The 24,003-nt window shown below is 37.3% G+C and overlaps 1 protein-coding gene across 9 annotated transcripts in view; it reads right to left on the reverse strand.

Moving 5' to 3' along the window:
• Positions 1–23,763, reverse strand: part of cxxc5a (CXXC finger protein 5a) — a 30,553-nt gene extending 6,790 nt beyond the window's left edge. The window contains exons 1-3 of one of the 9 annotated variants that reach the window (XM_067376241.1): positions 23,021–23,242; positions 8,822–8,948; positions 7,130–8,159 (exon numbers count right to left, since the gene is read on the reverse strand). In XM_067376241.1, coding sequence (XP_067232342.1) covers positions 7,130–7,936 — 807 coding nt within the window. In that variant the 5' untranslated portion in view covers positions 7,937–8,159; positions 8,822–8,948; positions 23,021–23,242. The other 8 variants (XM_067376238.1, XM_067376240.1, XM_067376234.1 and 5 more) reach the window with 8 other exon arrangements.
• Between the last annotated feature and the right edge of the window lie 240 nt (positions 23,764–24,003).

Genomic DNA, 24,003 nt, shown 5'->3' on the forward strand with positions numbered 1-24,003 from the left:
CTGTACGAGTGAGTGAGTGTGTGAATGTGTGTGTGTCGGGGTGTCAGATAGAGGAGCAGGGTGACAGCTTCTCTCTGTGTGCACATACCAAGACGAGACCATCTCCCCCTTTCAGAGAACTGATATCAACATCATCTCAAATCAACCCTTCACTCTCTAATACGACTGTCACGAGACACGCTCACACACACACACACACACACACCTAAATGGCATTGCATAGACTTCTATTGTTTTTATATAATGCTAGTTATAAATACACACCCTAACACAAAACCCTAACAGAAACTTTCTACATTTATACAATAAAAAAAAAAAAAAACTTGACTTTTATACTGTTTTCACACATGAAGACCCCCAAAAAGATGGTTCACACCTATTAGCTATGAATACGCTCAAAATTGGCAGAATACATCCCGCCCAAGTGGCAACCTCCCTCCGTTTCTCTTGAAGCCAACACGGAAGTGAACTGCAATTCATCAACTGGCCGCTAGGGACAAACTCCAAAAGAGAGCAGATCTCATTGAGCCCCATGTTAACATTCCCAACTTTACAGCAGAAAAAAACATGTTTACAGCCTGGTACAAATTGTGGTTTTGGTCTAAATAGCTAATTTTGCCCTTCATGACAACTGTGAGGGGGGTGAATTTTTTTATAACTCATCTGTTTAAATTATATTAAAGTTCTGCATAATTAAGGGCGCGGTCAATTGCATGAAAGGTGGTGACAAACTAGCCTTTTGTCTGCTGCTTTCACCTCAGCTCCACCCACGTCCCGCCCATTTTCTGTTATCCAGGAGAGACGTGTGGTGACGCACTGCTAAGATAGCAACGGCCGGCTTTAGGTTTCAAAAATGCTCTTCAGAAACCTACGGGTGACGTCACGAACACTACATCCATATTTTTTACAGTCTGTGGTCCCGCCTTCTAAGTAAAAGAGTCATTTGATGATTAATAAAAGTCATTGTGCCACTGCAGCTGCCATTAGAAGCTCCGGTTCCCATAGAAACTTGAGACTCGCACTTAGGACTGCACATTCGCATTGGCTCGTCTAGACTGGAAAATATGCTTTTTTAACGCTATTTGAGCATAAGAAACTACATTTATGGGACAGTTCATGTCAGATTTTGTAGCTGATTTGAAATATGTTGTTTAATTGTGAGTTTGCCAAACAGTTTTGGAAATTTCAATAGATAGGATGCCCGAAATAGCTGCCCGGCGGCATTGCAAGTATGGCCGCCGAGTGAACAGATTTTCCTTGAAAGGGACTTTGCTCTAAATCAAACTTTTTGATTTAATCTAACTTTATAATAAATAAGTAAATAAGTAAATAAATAAATAATCTATTCTATCTTTTTTTTTTTTTTTTTACCAATTTTGTCCACAAACTCAACCTTCTTTCAGTGCTAGAAGCTAACATTTATATGCAGGAGAAAATGTTTAAAGTTAAAAAAATTATATATAAACAAATTGATATATATATTATACATATACATATATATATATATACATATATATATATATATATATATATATATATATATATATATATATATACACTTTTCAAGGTACAAAATATAAAAGAACATTATATATAAGATATATAAGAACATTTCCTTGCAGTATCCTCACAAATACTAGCTAGCTAACAAATACCAACAAGCTAACTCATTTACATGCATTAACACAGCTGAAATGAACAAAGTCACGCAGCCTCATACACAGCTCTGAGATCTTGAATGTGAATGCTGGTCCAGTGAGCCTCACGCTCCTAATTCTCTCGTGCTTCTTTTATTTCCATTCAGATGCAGGCTTCCTAAAATAATTCCCCACATCTCCAGTCAGTGAGGTGTGAGGTGGCAAAGGCCTTGACGGTCTGCACACTACCTCCCCCCGCACTCTTCCCTCTGTTTTTATGGCTCTCTCTGAGATGCCAGCAATGCACCGTGAAAGCTGCAAAACACCCAGTACTGCAAGATCACTCCCTATCTCTACCCTCTGTCTCAAACACACACAAAGCACATGCAGTTACTTTGCCATACACACCAATACATTACAACTGTCAAACAAAAACTTGAATAGAAGTTCAAAGCAAGTGCAGGGGATAGTTAACCCTGCAAAAATGAGCAGGATAGGTCAGCCTGCAAGAAGAAGAAGACTTCATGCTCTAGTTAACAGTGATGAGATACTAAGCAGTCTAAATGACAAAACATTACTGGTGAAACTGGTCATCCTGCAAGAAACTTGTTCGCCAGGTTAAGTTAGTTAAGTTAGTTAAGAATCTCATGCTGATAGATAGGATTCCATATTTCTAATTAATGGTGATAAAGCGTTTTAAACAGGAAAAAGTTACTGGTGAAACTTGTCTGCCTGCATGAAGTTGATTGAACAAAACAGTCTAGTTGGTTAAATTAGTTATGAATCCCATTCTGATGATGGATAGGATTTCATGTTCTAATTAAAGGTGATGAGATGCTAGGTGGTCTAAATGCCAAAACCTTACTGGTGAAACTGGCTGGCCTGCTTGAAGCTAGTCTAGTCTGGTTAAGCTAGTTAAAGGGTTAGTTCACCCAAAAATGAAAATTCTGTCATTAATTACTCACTTTCATGTCGTTCCACACCCGTAAGACCTTCGTTCATCTTCGAAACACAAATTAAGAGATTTTGATAAAATCCGAGGACTTGACAGCAAGACCATTAATGCTTTCAATGCCCAGAAAGATACTAAAGACGTATTTAAAACAGTTAATGAGACTAAATTGGTTCAACATTAATGTTATGAAACGAAGATAATACTTTTTGTGCACCAAAAAAACTAAATAATGACATATCTAGTTATGGGTGATTTTAAAACACTGCTTCATGAAGCTTCGAAGCTTTACAAATCCTTTTTTTTCAGTGGTTTGGAGCGTGTATCAAACTGACAAAGTCACGTGATTTCAGTAAACAAGGCTTAATTATGTCAAAAGTGTTTCGAAATTTCAATTGTTCATGTGACTTTGGCAGTTTGATAATTGCTCCAAACCACTGATTCGAAATAAAAGATTCGTAAAGATTCTTCTTCGAAATATTTTAATTTGTGTTCCGAAGATGAACGAAGGTCTTACGGGTGTAGAACGACATGAGGGTGAGTAATTAATGATAGAGTTTTCATTTTGAACCCTTTAATTGATTCCATGCTGTAATTAAAGCTAATGAGATGATAAGAGCTAGATCTAAACTGTAAAACCTTGGTTGGCCAAGTTAGTCTTGCTGGTTAAGTTAGTTAAGAAGCTGATAGACTGGATTTCATGATCTAATTAATGGGCTTGTTACACGACACTGTTTTCAACTAAAAACTGAAATTTTTTATGCTTTTTGGCCATTCTTTTACATGGCAACAGTGTTTTGGTGGCCTGAAAACGCAAACTTTTGAAAACCGGTTTCAAGTGGAAGTTTTTGAAAATGATACCGTTGTCATCTCAGTGTAAAATGCAAAACCGCGAAACTGTGAAAATGGTGATGGCATGCACATGCGTATTATGTTTTTAGTCTATCCGCCTTTTTTTTTAATGCGAAGGTAAGGTGAATGTGCGAACCGATTTATTAGCCGCTATAGGGAAATAATGAGAAGAATCTCGAGGTGCAGTAAACTGTAAAAATTGACTTGCATGAGCGAGGCGAGTGCACTAAAAAGGAATGCGTATACGCAGGCGCGTATTCTGGCATACTACTTGTCTGGCATGCGTAATACAGGTTTTAGTCGTTTGCGCAAATCCGTGTGAACAGGGATAGTTTAGATAATGTTGTCATCTGTACAAAGAAAAAACCTTTCAGTTTTTAGTACATCGTTGTCATGTAAACATACCCTAAACTGTCAAATGGCAAAATCATACTGGTGAAAGTCAGCCTGGGATGTGTTTCCCAAAACCATTGTTAGCCAACTAGCATCGCAAGTTCCGTCGTTACGAACATAGTTCAAACGAACATTCGCAAACTGCATCGCAAACTTGTGTGGTTGGGATTACAGCAATTAATCGTTGTGCAGCCCTATTCACCAATGTGGCTGAATGACAGGTTTGCAACAATATGGCTTCGGGAAACAGTCCTGACTAGCTAGTTGATTTGTTCAACGATGCATCGTACTATGGTAGTGAAGCAGCAAATTATGTTGTTGTACAGGAAACGCACCCCTGAATGACGCTGACTGACCAGGTAAATCAGACCTGATTAAGCAAGTTAATAAGTCAGGTGTGGAGTGGACACCAGTTCACCAGTATACAAAACATATTACATCATGCAATGCTGGTGTACTGGTGTCCTCAACAGGCTTCTTAACTTACTTAACTAGCTAGACTAACTTGGTCTTAACTAAATAGATTCATGCAGGCCAAGTTATTCTCTTATCTTAACCAGAGTTGTTTTTGTTGGGTATGCAGATCTGAGGCGTTAATGCAATTTTAGTATAAAAGTATAAATTCTGTCAAAAACAGTGTTTACCATTAAAAGCATCACACTGACTAACTGAAATGATTTTTAGATTTCTTGGTATTGTTTTGTAGTGGATATGTGTACAAAAGTGTATAGAAACCCTACAAACAATTAGACTTTAACACCTTTTTCCTTGTGTAGAGTAATTTTTATAATAGCCAACTACACAACAGCTAATTATATAATTCGTATTCACAAACATGTAAAACTAGCCAAAAGGCTCTAACATAGCAATAATCTGTGGTCAACAACACACAACATCTAGCAATTTTACTTTAACAAATTCACTTTCAAAAAAGAAACATGAATCAATACATTGTACTTGATTTGGTTTCCACAGTACTGTTTCAACTCCATCTAGTAGCAATAAAACAGCAGGTGTTGCACATCTCAGACCCTTAGCGCAAAACTATTCCCATCATGGTAGGCGCTCAAATTAACATCTATTTAAGAAACCATAAACCGCCAGCGCTTTATGTTTTAGACACATTTTAATCACAGGGGCTCCCTGAGAAGCCATCAGACGTGACCTTGTTTGACTCCATACTGACTGGACAGCTGGGGGAGCAGACGTGGCGTGGAATTATCAGACCATTTTTAATGACTAAAACGTTAGCAACACAGCATCACCCTGCCGTTATTATTCTTACGGATGGTGTTTCAATGATGAGTCTGTAATCAGCAAACAAAACAACCAAAAGATATTGATTTAAAGGTTTTATTTCTGTGGAAGACATCGAATGGACAAATCCAAAACCTCTACCTATGAATATAGCAAACATCAACTGAAGGAAGCATGAGTACTTTTAAACTAATTTAATCATTTGTCCCTTTTTTAACTAAAAGAGAGCCTAATACATATTAGGCACAGAAACAACAAACATGAGAACGTGAGGAGACAGAAATTAATAGATGTTTTTTTTTTTTTTCAACCAGACAGTACAAGGATACACGTCTAAGTCAAGCTGTGTCTCAACAGATCAAATTCTTTTCAAACTCTACCAATAAAATTTAAACTACTGATGTATTTCAGAATGTTTATGAACTTTTATGAATTGCTTAATTTATGGAAATCTTTTTTAATTACATAAAAAAACAATAAGCGGTGAAAGATTTTGAAATATTAAAATGTAAATGAAATCAAAAGTGACAGTAATACATTTATAATGTTACAAAAGATTTCTATTTCAAATAAATGCTGTTTTTTTTTTTTTTTTTTTTTTTTACTTTATATTCATCAAAGAATTCATGGTTTCCACAAAAATATTAGGCAGCACAACTGTTTTTCACATTGATATTAAAGTTTCTTGAGCACCAAATCATCATATTAGAATGATTTCTGAAGGATCATGTGACACTGAAGACTGGAGTAATGACTGCTTTTCTATCACAGGAATAAATTACATTTTAAGATATTTTAAATAATAATAAAAAAAACTGTTATTTTGTTTTAAATTGTAATATTTCACAATATTGCTGGTTTATTTTTTGTACTGTACTTTTGATAAATGCAACCTTGGTGAGCATAAGAGACCAAAAAAAAAAAGAGTATCAAATATGAAACACTTTACAATGAGGTTCATTAAGTAAACATTAATTAATGCAATCACTAACATGAACTAACAATGAAAAATACATTTATAGCATTTTTTTAATCTAGGTTAATGTACATGTTACATACTAATACATTTTTTAAATACTTAAAAAATGATAACAATGAACTATAGTATATTTACAAATTAACATTGTTGAATATAAACTAGTGTAACTAATAGATGCTGTAAAATTGTGATTGTTAGTTCGTTATACCAAATGCATTAAATAATATTGATAAATTAAACCGTATTGCAAAGTGTTCCTATTTTTTCTTTGGAATAGCATGCACTGATCATTCACAATCAGACCAGGAATGTGCATTAAGTAAATGGGCATCATTTTGATTTCATAATGACTTCAAACTCTTGAAATGTGGGCATTTGTACAATCCGAATAACTCGGAATGACCTCAGCGAGAAGTTTGGAGGACCATCAGCCCCCACTGATGAAAGAGGGTAGGGGGTGGGCTGTTCGTCACTGACACCTGGTGCTCCAGATGACAGCCCTGTAGCCAGATGGATTACGTCGCACATAAAAACACATACACAAATACGTCCACATCATGCCCACCGCTACATCCTTAAACATACCAATGGGTTGATGAAACCACCTCGACATGATTCTTGATCTTAACAAAAGTAGCATCTTTCAAACCGCATCACTCTGTAAAACCGGTCTAATGAATGCAGGGACCTATGAAAGCAGCCATACCGGAGGGCGTCATGTCTCTGAGGAGTGTCCTAGTAGTGTCACAGAGGCATGATGTGGGAAGAGTGACGTGATGCCGCAGTGGGGGGCAGATTAGAACAAACCCCATGGTGCATGTCTGGCCGTATCTCCCTCCCCCTCTACTGTCAATGCCACCTGTCACCCCAAAGCCTCATCTCCCAGCCTAACCCTCAGCAGAGGCTCTCTCAACACTGTCACTGAGTACAAAGTTCACCAGAATTTGAAGCAACGAATCTTATAATACTTTCTGGCCACAAAACATTCCCTCTGTAATATTAGTTAACAAAAGCAACTAAAGGGGTTAATAAAGCTCACAGAGTCTCAGTATCGTTTACCTCCAGTGCAGCAGACGGTTTCTTCTTGAGCTCCTCGCACTTGCGGAACTTGCAGATCTGGTGGCCCGTCTTGCGGTTCCGGCAACTGCTGCACTGCTCGCAGTTAATCCTGCGCCGGCAAGGTGGACACATCCCACAGCGTTTCCTTTTCTTCTTTCCGGAACTGATGGCGGAGGCTAGCTCGCTTTGCACTGGGTACTCCGTCAAGCCGGCCATGTGCAGTGCGCTGTCAGCCAGGAAGACTCCGGCTGGCGTCATGATGAACAGCCCCGGGTTGAAGGGGAAGCCGCCGCCCACGCCGTACGGGAAGTCTGTGTGACCCCCAACCGTGTCGGCCACTGACGCCCCCTCCAGGTCAACCGTCCCAACCTCGCCCCCGCCCATGCCCACTCCCATTCCCCCTGGCAGCAGCATGTGCTCCATGCCCGCCCGCTTAAGCAGCGCAGCTGCCTGGGCAAAGTGCAACAGGCCGTTCTGTCCCTCCAACACCTGCTCGAGGGTCCGATCCAGCTTGCTCGGCACCAAGGCCGAGGCGGAAGGCTGCTGCGGCTGCTGCTGGGCGGGTTGGGGCTTGGCCGCGTGGCTCTTTGCCTGGCCGTTGTGTTTCAGTCCGTTGGCGGTCTGGGGGCACGCAGCAGTGTACTGCGAGAGGGTGCGAGACCTCTTCAGACTCTTGCTTAAGGGCTCGCTGATGATGCCGCTCCGGTTGCGGCGTTCGATGACGGGGCTGTCCTCCCCGCAGTCCTGGTCCGTGTCCTGGTCCTGGGCCTTGGGTGTCCGGCTGCCCTCCGGCTGTCTGCCAGACATGGTCCAGCCCCGGGGTGTGAGCGTGGGAGGGGGGGCGGGGTTGGGGAGGGGACGGGGGCTGCCGAGGGAGGAGCCAGGCAGGTCTCGCGATCCGCTCAGTACCCAGGTGAGGGTGGAGCCTCCCCTTAACGGACGAAATGGCCGGCCAATGGCAGGGAGACCCCGATGCCCTCAGCTTTAGACTTCAGCCTTCATCCACATCTTTCCGCCGGCAACCTGTAAACTAAGACAGAAAGACAGAAGGAAAGAGAGACGGAAAGATGTTGAAAGCGTTCTGATGCTTAAAAGTGACCTTGACAACAAAAAAAAAGCAGTGGCTGTGAACAGTGAGCTGCGATTTGGGCTTTTCTTTCGCATGGCTCCAACATTTTATTGAGTGCTGTACTGATGCCCCTGCTGTGCCTGAGAAATCAATATGTACATTTATCTTCAAATGCTATGTAGAAGGAGTAAAAGCAAAAATGAGACAGAAATGAACAGTAGCAAGGCCAGACGATGGGCTAAAAAGCATCCTGAATAATGAAAAAGCAAAAAACTAAACCATGAAATCATTGTTTCACAATTAACTTTTAAGAAAGCAAGACTCACTGTTTCTGTAAAAGATGAGACCTGGTCACTTCAGACAGCAGACATACTAGACAGCAGTAAGCTTAAATGAACCTATTAAATGTGCAATAGGTGATTCTCTACAGAAAATTTTGGTTGAAAGTCTCCAGATATCCTGTTAGCAATCACTATGTAAAACGGTCTAAAAGTATTTTAAATATATATATATATATATCGTCTGTGGATGGTGTAGGACCATAAAATCTACATCCAATTATATTTGTTCCGAATTACATAATATGATGTCCCACCTGTCTGTAAGCATATGTTTTTACATACCCTCGCACACCCTGTTCGCGCAGACAGCATACGTCATCAGGGCGTTTCATGCTATGCAGAGTTTATGTAGACAGATGTCAGTCAAGGAGCACTGCAAACGATCAGCAACCATCTTTTACAGTTCCTACTGAATCAAAACAACAAGCTTATGCTGCATTCACGCCATAACTACCGTAATTGACCCTTCGCCGGGAGTTTGATTGACAGGCGATTTAACCAATCATAACTCTGAATATGCCATTTTGTCAGACAAAACAGTCAGGGGACTTAGTAGATTAACGTTGCTGGACTTGAACTTGAAACAAGGTGTGTACTGACGTCTTTCCATGGTTGAAACAACATTCCTTGTTCTGATGTTCATTCATGTTTACTTGATGCTATAAATGAACTAGTAGGAAGAGATGATCGGTTCACGAGCCGCTTGAACTGAGGTGCTACAACAATCTGTCACGACACATTAAAGAGCCACAAAATGGTATTTCTTTGAAAATTACAAAATTACAAAATTTGAGACTTTTTTTATATCAAAAGTAACCTGCTCCGTCTTGTCTGTCGATGCGTTGTCAGCATCCTCTTTGCTCAGCGATGTATTTTTCAATGCAAACATGATGTGTGGCGTGAGAGCAGCGTGGCTTGTCGGACGTAGCAACAGTAACTAAAGGGGGCGGGTCTTTGCGAACAGTCAATTAAAAGATGGCAACCCATGACATTCTAACCGGAGCTGTTCATGTCCTCAGACCCGGAATTATGCATTCCCATGTCAACAGTATCAACACCGAAATGAATCTGCAGCAGTCAGGTACAAGCTCTCTAAGTTGTTTACATTCAATTATTATTATAATGTTTTGCGCTTTGAGACATGAGGTAGTGTAACGCCATCTCGTGACGCTTTGCCGAGAGCAGCTGTGTGTGTGCCTTCATGTGTTTTGAAGTAGGCGTGGCTTTGGATCGTATGGGAGCATATGCTTTCAATGAAAAGTTAGCATTTCCCAGATCGCCTACTGCACCTTTAACTTCCATTTATCAGCGCATGTATTACAGAAAATGAATAACATCAACTTTTGTGAGAATAAATCAATATGTCTCTGGCAAATGCAAGTCAAACTTCAGTATAGTTCTAATGAATAAAGTCAATAACATAACCTTTAAGAGTGTGATGTCACCTGTGCAAGAATAAACCTGATCATGTCTGTTCTTTCATTCATTGCAGTAATAGTGGGAGTGAATACTGTACTACTCATATTGAAGGGCTGAGCACATGAAGTACACTGTTTTTTACATTGAGCTAATGTAGATATTTCTCTAAACATACAAAATCCATAATTTTTACTTTCTCTTTCTGCATGTTTCCACTTCTTGATATATTAGCAAATATCCATATTTTTGATAAAAATAAACAGAATTAAAAGCTATTTTGTTTTTCTTCTCTCTCTGTATAGTTTCGATTTTAGCCCCCATATTATGCTTCAACCCTGTTACCATAAATTTTTGTCTTTTAAACTAATAAACTATTTCATAAATCCAAAAAACTTTTCATCCTTTCAAGCAGGGAACTTTCCAAGGACAATTGTCTCCTCTTTTTAGCACTATAACTTGTGTTTTGGTACATTTGAGTGTAGGTGCTCATCTTAAAATGTCAATCATGTTTTTTCTATATAATATAGTTTCATGACCTTGAGTGCAAGGCTTGTAATGTCAAGAAAAAAAAAAAAGTACTGTCAACCCTGTTACCTCCCTGATGGCCTAGTTATATGCTAGAGTGTTTATCCCAGTAATGTATTAATGTAGTTTAAGATGCCACAAAGAAATTTTTTACTTTCTACTTAATCAGTTGGTATGTTTAAAATTTACTTTAAAAAAAAAATCACATTATCAAACTTGAAAAAATGCTTATTTTGTGTAACATAACCCAAAGTGACCTATTGTCAATCACGCAGTGAAATATGAAACATGACAGAAACTTCCAGACAGAATTTTACCTTATGACAGAATCAAAACACCAAAAACTCAACTCTTGTTTTTTATTGGCTGCCCCCCCATCCACAACAGAGACATCCACAAACACCCGCACACACACAACCCCACTGAGAAAAGCTGAGGAAATGGCCGGGCCAGTCCTTATAAGGGAAACAAAGGGACAGGGAGGGAGAGAGGAGAGGATAGGGGGTGGTGGAGGGGATCTACGCAGTGTGTGGAAATTGGAAGGCCAGAATTAGTGGGAGGTAAAGCTTCAAAGGCAGGAGCGCAGCCCCCGCATTCTCCCCAGCTCAGGGGTCTGTGGCGCCAGCGGACCACAGCCAGCCTCTTTCTCTCTCTCTCTCTCTCTGTCTCTCCTCTCGTTCTCCTTCCCAAACCAGGGGCCACACTGCACCAGGCTGCCTTACCTCACGCCTGCCAAACCTTTCCTGCCGCACACATCTCTTGCTGGGACTATGGAAGCACCCGACCTTCAAGTCCCAAAAGCACTGAAATTACATAGCAGCGTTTTTATTCAGTATTAGCAGCAATGACTCATTTCCCATCCAAAGCTAAGGAGAAAAACATGTCTCTAACGGACCATGCCTGCTTGCGACGGACAGCCCGTGGTTTCTCTTTTATCCTGGCTTGGAATGGCAATATGGCAAATCTCAAATCCGTTCCACTCTTATGGTTGCTGCACCAAGCCAACAGTTGGCCACACACTACCACACACCAAGCGTTATCCTAGCAGCGTTTCATAGTCCGTCCCCATGATAATATACACTCCTATCTGTGTTATTGTTTTGTTTCTATGTTATGATATGCTGTAATCCCAGACGGCCATACCAGCGTACACTACCATTCAAAAGTTTTTTTTTTTTATTTACTTCATTATAGCAATGATGAATCCAGTTGATCAAAAGTGATAGTACAGACATTTGCATTGTTACAAAAGATTTCTATTGCAAACAAATGCTGCCTTTTTAAAAACTTTATATTCATCAAAGAATCCTGTAAAAAAAAAATAAAAAAAAAAAATATATATATATATATATAATTTTCCACAAATATATTAAGCAGCACAACTGTTTTCAACATTGATAATAATAAGAAATGTTTCTTAAGCACCAAATCAGCATATTAGAATGATTTCTGAAGGATCTGGAGTAAGACTGCTGAAAATTCGGCTTTTCCATCACAGAATGTTAATTTTAATTTTAATTTAAATTTTAAAATATTTTGAAATAGAAAACAGTTCTTGTAAATTGTAGTTATATTTATATACTGTGCAAAAGTCTTTAGATGTTGTTTTAGCAATGATATGATGACCATATACAATTATTTCTCTCTTTATTAGAATATAACCAAAAAAATACAGTAAATTTGTATGCAGTATTAAAAAACAGAAGAAAAAAAAACAGCTTTTATAGGCTAAAGTGGCAAGTATTTAATGACCTCCTCTCACACTTGAGCAATAGCAGAAACTTGGCTCTCTTAAAACTAAATGGAATGGAAAAGGATTGGAAGGCCAAGAAAACTTTCAAAAATCTGATGAAAAGTTTCTCAGATTTTCTTCTTTGAGAAAATGGGAGATCCGGGAGGTCACACTTAATACTGTGTGTACACTGAATATAAATTTTTGCCTAAAGAAACAATTTTGGTCCGGTTTTTTTTTTTCTTTTCATTTGTTTATTTTCTATTATATATTGACGGTTATTAAAACATTGCTAAAACTGTATATATTAAAAAGTTTACAATATTTTTGATCAAATAAATGCAGCCTTAAGCATAAGATATTGTTTCAAAAACATTAAAACACACTGAGCCCAAACTTTTGAACCGTAGTGCAATTTTCTGAAAAAGTCTTAAAAATGACAATGTGCGTGAAAGAAGCAGTGCGGTCAGTCAGACGGGGTAAGAAAAAGGAAAGGGACAGGTGGCTCAATGTTAGCACTACTTGCTTAATTACTGTTCCCAAAGTAACCATTAGGGTGATGGAAATGGGCCCACAAAATGACTTAGCAAATAAACCCACTGGACATAAATTAATCGATTTGCTTCCTCCTGTTTTGAGAAGTTTTTTTTCCGTTAGGAGTAAATTCAGTCACACAGCTTCCCAGTGAACCGGATGCTATCAGCTGTAATATGCTACCATTGATCTCACAGCAAATAAAATGCAAACACAATGTGTGATGGTTACTAAGCATCACACACTGTCTGCTCCTGTAACATATGACCCGTGTTTGCTGATGTCTCATAAAAGCTGAAATAAGTGAATTTGTCTGTCGCTGCCTCCACATCAGTTCCTGTCAATCATTGTAACCTCTTCAACATCAGGTCTCCCTTTAAGTTAAACTATCTTCCAGCTTCTCTGCACCTGTGTCACAGTATTCACCGACGTCAAATCATGCCTTTTCAGATTTTATCAACTCGTCCATCTATAAATGTGTAACTCCCACATTCTGTCAAACACGAGAACTTCATGCTTTTCCAACATTTTTGTCTAATTAAGTCACAGATTTTTCAAATTAAGTCAAATTATTGTCATTGCAACATTTCCTTCATTCCTCCTTGACAGTGTAATTTTTTTCACTGTCATATAATTACTGTTCACTAGCTATGCTGTTTGCTGTTAGCTATGCTGTTTCAATGTCCAGTATGCTTGCATATAATAGTAAGGACTTAAAATAATCATCAGTTTGTCTGTTGTGTGATGTGACACAAACTCATAACATATTATGTTTAATTTACAGTTGTGAAGCTACATTTTGGGCCAATTATATTTCATAATAGGCAAAGGTACTCAGTGTATAAATAGATAGGAATGCACAATGTGTGACTTGTCTGACACTGATAACAGATAATATTTATATTTTGAAGCTGATAAACTATTTATTGGCAGATATTATATATCAATTTTCCTTTTGTGAGACTGAATACAAAAAGAAATGCTCACCATAAAAGTCCAGTTGTCTATGACAAACTTACATTTTTTTAATTTTAAAAGTAGTGCAACTGCAGAAAGCAGTCTTTGTTATCCCACAATCATTTTACAAACAAAGAAAAGAAATTAAATATGCTTATGTAAAACATGAAACGATATAAAACAAAACAAAAAAGCCTGTGTGCTAAACATAAAAGAATTATGAAAGCTTGTTTCCACCACGGAATAAAAATTGAGACTTTTTAACTCACAATTCTGACTTCTTTTCTTATAAACTTGTAATTGCGAGTTATAAAGTCAGAATTGCGAGATATAAACTTTTTACATTCAGTTGTTTATATCTTGCAATTCTGGCTTTTTTTTTTCGCAATTCTGATTTTTTTTTTTGCAATTGCGAGTTATAAAGTCAGAATTGCGAGATATAAACTCGTAATTGCGAGAAAAAAGTCAGAATTATGAGTTTATATCCTGCAATTCTGACTTTTTTCCTCACAATTTTGACTTTTTTTCTTGCAATTGTAAGTTTATAAATTGAAAAGTTTATAAAAGTTTATAAAAATTGAGAAAAGTCAGAATTGCGAGATATAAACTCGTAATTGCGAAAAAAAAGTCAGAATTATGAGTTTATATCCTGCAATTCTGACTTTTTTCTCACAATTTTGACTTTTTTTCTTGCAATTGTAAGTTTATATCTTGCAATTCTGATTTTTTTCTCACAATTATGAGTTATAGTCAGAAATGAAAATTGAAAAAAGTCAGAATTGCGAGATATAAACTCGTAATTGCGAGAAAAAAGACAGAATTTTTTGTTTATATCTTGCAATTCTGACTTTTTTCTCGCAATTCTGAATTTTTTTGGAATTGTGAGTTTTAGTCAGAAATGAGAATTGAGAAAAGTCAGAATTGCGAGATATAAACTCGTAATTGCGAGAAAAAAGACAGAATTGTGAGTTTATATCCCGCAATTCTGACTTTTTTCTCACAATTCTGACTTTTTTTCTTGCAATCGTAAGTTTATATCTTGCAATTCAGATTTTTTTTCTCACAATTATGAGTTATAGTCAGAAATGAAAATTGAAAAAAAGTCAGAATTGCGAGATATAAACTCGTAATTGCGAGAAAAAAGACAGAATTGTGAGTTTATATCCCGCAATTCTATAATAATAATAATTATAATACATTTTATTTGTAATGCGCTTTTCTTAAACCCAAAGCGCTACAGTAATAAAATAAAACAAAACAACACAACAAAAGCAATACAATTCATTAGAGAAAGACAGTCTTAAATAAGTGTGTCTTAATCAACTTTTTAAAATGACCCAACGTCATTTCTGACTTTTTTCTTACAATTACGCGTTTATATCTATCAATTCTGACTTTTTTCAGGCAATAGTGAGTTTATATCTCCCAATTCTGACTACTCTCAGAATTGTTAGATATAAAAAAGTCCAATTCTGAGGAAAAAAAAGAATTTTAAATTCTGACTTTTTAACTCGGAACTTTATATCACACAATTCTGAAAGAAAAAGTCATAATTGTGAGATAAAAAGTCACAATTTTTATTCCGTGGCAGAAACAAGCTCTGAGTAAACATATAGCCTATTTGTTTTTCAAAATTAGGTAGGCCAACTAGAAGTAATATGGGGTCCTATGATCATCTGGCTATAATTTATCGTCTTATTTTTACTAATCAGACCTATAATGATGACTTAAAAAAAAGGTCTTGTTTTTTGGCCGAAACAGATGCATCCCTTGATTAGAAGTAATCGTCAAAATGTCCTATCAGTCTTCTCTGGTTAGGACAAAAATGAAAGGATTTACATGGAAGACTTTTATCGCTTGTCCCTTTATCATATCATGTCTTTTTAAGATACATTGTAAGATTTTAAGATTTATTGACCTGAATATTGGGTGGGATGTGTTCCTCAGATTTTTTGCGGTATAGTTACGGTCCAAAGTAGAACCCAGTTAAATTACAAATATCCAAATGTGGTTGATGAAGTCATGAAAATATTTGTCCTTTTCTAGGGGTTTGCTTTAAATAAACAGGGCAGATGACTCAAGGTACAGCAGTACGCTGACGCAGATGTTGTGCAGTTCAGGCTCAGCTGAGGGGTTGAAAACTTTTAAGGTACCTGATTATGTGCTGGGGTTTAAGAGGTGCGCGCCGTACCTCAGGCCACACACCGCATTCTTTCTTTGCGGCAGCACAATGCCTCACTCACCGCTGTAAAGACGGCAAGCCAGAGCGCAACGCAATTAACCTAGCTCTATTCAAAAACATGGTTATGAATGATTGTAATGCTTTGTATTCATTCAAATAGAGCTTGTGTAATCAGACCCTTTACCATGTAATCAGCAGCTCAGTAGAGGAAACATAATGACCCATTTATAGCTAATATGGAATGTCAAAGCTCCAAAATATTGGAGAAAAAGGCATGAAGTCAGATGAGTCAATAAATAAACCAACTGAAAGAATAATCAGACTGAGAACAAACTGTCTTAAACATGACCATCATTCACAGACTGATCTCATCTGTCATATGGTCAGAATCAGTTCAGCAGATTAATCATTCATTGGTTGCTTCTGTCAGTCGTTTCACACGAAATGCAGATATAAATGTAACAAACACATTTTTGTTTCATCCTCAAACTGAAAGTAATATAATAAATTGGTGCCAGAGCTGGCCAAAATACACCAGTTTGATCAGTTCAGCTCTCCAGAGCACCTCTTTACTCTTCATAATCAATAATGTCTGACTGGTTAGGGGTGACAAAGGACAAAACGGGACTGTGCTGTAACGGCAATCAGAATCAGAATATAAATAGCTCTTTCCTAAAGCTGTCATTAGGTTAACTACAATATCCTATTTTGTTTCAAGTCCAATGTGTCACAAATGTAAGATATTAGCCTTTGAGGATATTATTCTTTGATCAAGGGAAAGAATGAGCAATGACCTTGTTGAATTGGACTGACAAGAGAGGATTCGTTTTCAAACAGAGGTTGAGAGGTCAAGAAACTTACAGCTGAACAGGAAAGGCAACACCAACCAGACAGTGTGGAAAAAGCACGCAAAGTTAAGAGAAACAGACACTGTTGCTGTTTTAGTTCTGCTGTAATGAAAGCTAAAGCGTTGATGCTAGCAATTAGCATCAGAGTTATAACTAGCTAAGCACGAACTAGACCACTTTTAGACACTCTATGTGACTAGCAAGACACCAATGTTGTTATTGGTATAATGTTACAGGATATGATCAATCACTGCAGATGCTAATACTTTCGGAGCTGTTAAATTTTGAGCGACTGAAACGGTCTAATGTGCTGATCAATTGAGCCAATTTGTCACACAATGACACAAAGGAACAGAGCAACAATTGTAGACTCTTCATTTTTCACTGTCCTTAGAGTCAAAAGGACACTAATAATAATAATAATAATTGCTAAAATATCAACATGCCAAAGGCAAAAATGTGTCGGAAATGTTTTAAGTAAGTCTGATAATATTGATTTGGAAAACTACAATACCCTGAGTGTCAAAAAGTATAAAAGCAGTGAGGCTATGATAGCTGCTACACACATATTCAGCAGAATCATTAATGTACTAAAGCACAGGATAATAGCTACATAAAGACGTGTCTGGAGAATTTTATGACTGATATTGCTACATTAAAAGGAAGGAAGTCTAGTAATGGCTAATTACACCCAAATAGCAATTTGAGAAGATGGTTTGGAAATATTAAACTTTGCTTCCTGTAAATCCTTAAAATCTTTAAATCACAGGCATAGTTTCTCCTCTAATTTCCATTTGCCGTATTCATCAATTATTGTTCATATGTGACAGTTGCAATGTGTCTTAGCACACATTGACATTCATTTTAGATGAATGAATGAATGAACTGGAAGAAACATTCAGTATGTCTCCTTAGCAGACTATTTATACATTCATGTTGACTGACAAATTGTATTAATATATGCATATTTAGGTTTGCAAGGCCTCTCATGGTAATATGTCATGTGAAGCTGTTTACAAAGAGAACTCGTGCCTCCTCCCTAGGGACAAACACGCAACTAATTGGTCCTCCCTCTCTTCAATAGCAACCCTACAATCCTGCAGTGAACAAGAGTTTTATGTTTTAAATAGAGAGGCACCGATACTACATTTCTCAGCCGATACGATAGCCGATTATTCAGAATGATATCTGCTGATACCGATTCAAATCAATCTCTCCCAGCTAATGCTGAAAAACTATACAGGGAACCCTTTCATTTGGTATATTACTATAATATTAAAATGTTAAAATGAATTATATTCAACTGGTATTTATTCTCAGAAAAAACAATTACATTTAAAAACTGAAATGTTTGTATAGAACTCAGTCGCACGTAAGGTAGTTTTCATAAATACTTGCCTTCATGGCAAATTTATTCAAACATTCATATATAATTAACACTAAATAAGTTCCTCTCTCAGCAATTACATGAGATATGATTTGTTTTGGTAAGCTGTACTGTATTTTTCAACATATCTTTTGATGTGCATGCATGTTTTTCATGCTATAACTTAAAGTGGAAGAAAAGATTTGTGTAATAAAATTGACAGGATTTGAAAGCTGAGACTTTGTTTCTTATCAGAAGTAACAAAGAACAAACTTTTTCCGATTATTGGATGTGAGGGCGCACTACAAATATTGTTTGGTGTAGGGAAAAACTGCGAATCTGGCAACCCTGGCTTGAATATGGGGTGATTCATTGGGTCAAATAGAGCCTGCTTTTATGTTGCTATTTTTATCTGTTAATGCATTATTGTCTTGTTAACTTAAATTCAACACAACAGAATTTTTCTTCACACACAGTATGAGTTGCAGTCTGACACGTTTTTCCACCCCCTTTTGACTGACAGGATATAAGCGGCCCTGATCAATGGCTGTTTTTAAACAATCATTCCATAGTGAAAATAATTACTTTTAGTTTTTCTAGTTTATATATATATATATATATATATATATATATATATATATATATATATATATATATATATATATATATATATATATATATACACATACACACATGCACATACATATACACACACACAAACACACACATTTTATATATATATATATATATATATTTGGGGTGTAATGGTACACAAACATGGCAGTTTGGTACATACCGCATTTTTGAAGTCATGGTTCGGTACAGGTTTGGTACAGCAGGAGGTAGAAAACTAAACATAAAATTGTTTTTTTTTTTTAAATTAAACTATGTTTTTTTTTTAACACATGTCTATCTATGTTTAAATAAATTCAATTATAATTATTTATTTCTTGAGGATAAAAAAAATAAAAAATTTAGCTAATGCTGTAAACTATAGAGGGAGCCCTTTCTTACACACTACTATCATATTAAAGGTTACAATTAACAACAGAGCCCAAATTATTAAATTTAATTGCTATTTATTTTTAGATATTTTTACACATAAATTAAAAAAAGAAGAAAAACATGTTAATTCCACACAAGGCAGGTTTTGCATTAATTTCTTAATCTAATTATAAAGTTAATTTTTAACTTCAATTCATTTTTGAAATATAATCATTTACAGTGTCTGTCATAACCTGTTTTCATGACAAATTTATTTAAACATACATTAAATAATCAAGACATTACTGAGAGGCTAAGTGAATATAATGAATAGGCTAATATAGTGCATATACAAAATGCTCTTCTCTAGAGTTCATTTTTCTAGCGAACTAACACTGTCGATATTAAATGCCCGAGGTAAATGTAATGCTATGAGATATTATTCTTAAGCTGTTTTATTGTTATCTTTGTGATTGAGAAATTCTGCGCTTTTTACTGGTAGCAAACTGGTTGCATTACCACATGCGCCCCCTTCTGGACTGGAGTGTGGATCGCCTGTGACCGACTGTTTTCATGTAATGTACCATTACAACCTATATATATATATATATATATATATATATATATATATATATATATATATATATATATACACAATCTGACACTAATGCAGTCACAAATGTCACTAATCATCAATGCAGAGTAGTTAAAATTTTTGTTTATATATATTATGGATGCTAACAATTAATCGATGATCGATTCATTGCCAATAATAAATTAATCAATAAAAGTTATTGATGGTTGATTAAGCAAGGTCATCATTAGAGTGCATAGTTTTGAGGTGTGTGTGGCTCATGAGCAAAACATTTCTTCAAGCCATGCAATGGATTAGGTAGGCTAGCCAAAAACATACTTAACCAAGGGTCCAAAAAAACCTTCCAAACAAGTGATTTTACTAAACATAAGAACTACATGTGTAAACGCCACAATAAAAGTACAAAGAATAAACAACAAGTAGGCCTAATAAGATACTGGTGGATGAGTGACGACCTTCCAACACTGTTTCAGCTGTGTGCTCCTAGTCCTAATCTTTGACGCATGGTGAATCAAGACCTGTCAATCTGAGCAATTAAACCGTGTAAAACAATGTCTGATTGGTCTCTACACATCATCCCTACCTATTATACCCACCCACCACACCAAGATTTAGCTTCCATTGGTTGAACTTACAAATGATACTGGAAAACACTTCACCATGATTGCAACGCAATCAAATCTCGGAAGTCCTGTAGCTTTAGCTAAGCAGCAAATCATGTCATGTCACGATCTACGCATTGTCTTATGTTGTGTCTGGGCTCGTTCAAGACAATCTGCTAAAAAAAAAAAAACGTTATGTGATCTACTATGGTTTCTTAATGTTTTGCGAAGTTTGAAACAAAATGTGTATATTGTTTACCGTTTCCTGCAAATACTTGGGTATAGTTTGGTCTGTTACTGAAACAAATATGCTCGTTGTATTCTGCTAGCGGAGACCTTTCATATAATACAAGTTATGTACGATTATATACAGATTACATTTTCATGTAAAGCAGTTATTTTTTCATGCTATGAAAATAAAGCACTAAGGCCACATCCACACGAAGCCAAAGCTTTCCCAATCCAATCCAATCTTTTTTTTCTTCTTTTTCCTCATCTCAAGAAATATCTGCGTACACACAAAACCTCTGAAACCAACTCAAAATTATGTAGTTTACATGCCAGACCAGTATGTGACGCTGTAATTCTGCCACAGAGATACACCAAAAACGTAGAAGAAGACTTGGAGCATGTGCATAAACCTTATGCGCTGTATACGAACTTTAGTAAATCTTAGTAATAAAGCTTTTCTGCAGCATGAACACAAGCATGTAGTCCACTATTGTTGATGTTGTTGCTGTTATGTGACGTAGTGGTGTCTGACTAGGGTCGAGACGTGGTGTGATGACATCGTCGTTTCACAAAATATACAGTTTGGCTGTACACACGAAAACGCACGGGTGTCATTTTCAGATTTATACACTTTTTTTTTTTTTTTTAAATTGCAGTTTCAGGCTCCCAAAACGGTAGTTCCATCTGGACAAATTTTTTTTTACATATACAGCTAAACACGTCTCCGTGTGGACGGGCTCTAACATGTCAGCAAATTTAAAAAGTGATGGTCCTATTCCTGTAAAGCCAAGCTTCTAAGCTTTAAAACAACACCTATTTTGTGTTGGTTAAGCAAGAGTTTGTTAAGTAACGTGATAAGTAAGGGGCCGTTTACACAACACCGTTTTTCAACTAAAACTTTTTATGCATTTTGGCCGTTCATTTACATGACAACGGTGTTTTGGTGGCCTGAAAACGCAAACTTTTGAAAACGGGTTTAAAAGTGCAAGTTTTTGAAAACGGTGTCCATGTAAACAACAAAAACGCGAATCTGCGAAAACGATGACGTCATGTTCATGCGCATGGGGATTGTTTTGACAATGCATCTTCTGTTCGCGGAAAACTTCTCCGTTTTAACCATATCGTTGTCGTGTAAACGTACCCTTAATAGCGCCCCCTTAAGAGTTTGTTTAATAATTAATTGATCTAATTTAAACAACTATCCATTATAGAATTTATGTAAATTGACATCCCTAACATGCGCATATATATATATATATATATATATATATATATATATATATATATATATATATATAACAATGTGTTCATCTAATTTATTTATCAGTTTACTTTTTTAACGTTGTACAGTCAGCCAACAAAGAACACTAAACTTCTAACATTTGTAAAATTAATTTTCAAAACACTTTTAAAGTAGGCTAATTGATAATCCATTGCCACTAAAGCGCTGAAGCCTCTAAAAAAATAACAAATTACTTCGCAACGTCGCGCAGGCATATATTGAGTAATTCAGGTAATGCGGAGTCGAACCTAACATCTCCCTCAAGACACGCACACCCCTATCTCCCCCTGCCGCTGTCTTTCTTCCTCACACCGCTTCACGATTACACACACACATACACTCACTCACTCACGCATGCACGCTCTCACACGCAAGCACTACACACTAGCACAAGATCCAGAGGACGCTGACAATAATTCATGTTTTCAGAGCTCGCTCAACCAGATGTGGACTTTGTCGAGCGGCATCCAGAGCATTTGCATAGCTCAAAGTTAAATGCGCTTGAAAACTTCTCCCAACTCATAGTGAAAGTTAATCACTGGCAATCACACAAACAGTGCGTGCATGAGCGCCGCGCGCTGTCGGCCGCGGACTGCAGCAGTAAATCCCCGCGCGCTCTCCGCGGCGACATCAGCCAGATAATATCCTCTCATTGAACAATGAAGCGCACATTTTTGCCTAATCCCACCGCGATGAGTTGCACTAATCAACACAATTCACGAGCGACTAAACAAACGAACTGAAACACATTTGAAAAAGCCCTTTTTATTTTTCAATGACCGTCATAATAACGACCACCGCGTTTTAGTAATAGCACAGGTGTGCTGCTGCTGTTGCTGCTGCTGCTAGACCAAAAGTTCCGCGTCTATAACATTACGCATCACTATAACTACAATACCACCTGTCGTTACATGCTGGAACAACTATCATAAACGTCATCGGAATCATAATTTTACAAGCAAATTATTCAAGAGAGCGTTAAGTTTGTACAGCCCACCATAGAATTTCAATACGATTACAATGTATATATTCTGACGATTGATTAAATGTGATACTTGCGTTCTAAAGAATCCAAGCAATATTACTTCCTGGGAAGCGTGATCGTGTTTCCATAGGAAAATGACTGAAGCAAAAAAAAAAAAAAAAATCTGTCAATATTGTCCAGTCGCTAAAAATATGTGTCGGTTCTTAATTTAAATTGACATTAAAGCAGCACAAAAATACCTTTTGTCTAGACTCAATGATCTGAAACCTGGGTCTCTGCGGTGCCAGTGTACGGTCTGCAGCAGCACGACTGACAATGTACGGAACAATCATTCTCCCGTTCTCCCAGCCAACAAGATCGTTAAGGAAGATGACATCCCAACTTTGAGCAGACTTCAACAAAGTATGATTCCCCCCCTTTCGATGTATCTGCATATTTGCAAACACTGGCCCCTTTTTTATTCGCACCTACCAAGGCAGATCCGAGCAGAGGGGAGGGCTTCCACTGTCCGAGCGCCCCTTCTCCAAGCCTGTCGTTGAGATTGATGGCAAAAAGAAGGGAGAAAAAGCTTATTCTCCACTTCCAGAAATCATGTAGCCTTCGACCGAGCCGAGCGCGTGAGGAAGAGAATAGTGAATTATTGCTAAACGTACTTTCTGGGAAGCTGAGCGTGTGGGCTCACCAACCTTTCGATTCTCGCAATCCCACCTCTACATCCAGAAGAACATGCAAACACATTTCATAGATTTTTGGAGCTTCACGTAAAAACCGAACTGGACTTTCGGCGACGCTGAGACGGAGAAAATACACAAATAAACAAAGACATTTCGCGTTACGCAGCGCCTCTTTTTGGCGACGTTTTAAATGTCGAGGCGTAACGTGTTGGGTGTTTGTCGATGTGCTCGTACATTGTGAAAGATTTGAGGGTTGATGTTGCTGACGGAGATTTGTGTCGGCTCTGGCTCCCTATGCACTGTGCTGCCTGTGATTTTTTTTCTCTAGGAGCAAAAGTTGATATGTCGTCATACCGCTTTAAGACTGAACTTCCCTTCAACACATTCATATTTACCATCAAACAATGTCAGAAGGATGCACGTGGTGACTGCATGACTTTGTAATCCTACTATTTGTTTTCATTTTGAGACATTTTTGCATTGCTTAAGGGAAAAAAAATAGTATGGAATAATAAAGTATAAAAGTTTCAATTATGTTTTGAGACTTT

This window comes from Chanodichthys erythropterus, chromosome 22 (genome assembly GCF_024489055.1).
Source record: "Chanodichthys erythropterus isolate Z2021 chromosome 22, ASM2448905v1, whole genome shotgun sequence".
Lineage (NCBI taxonomy): Eukaryota > Metazoa > Chordata > Actinopteri > Cypriniformes > Xenocyprididae > Chanodichthys > Chanodichthys erythropterus.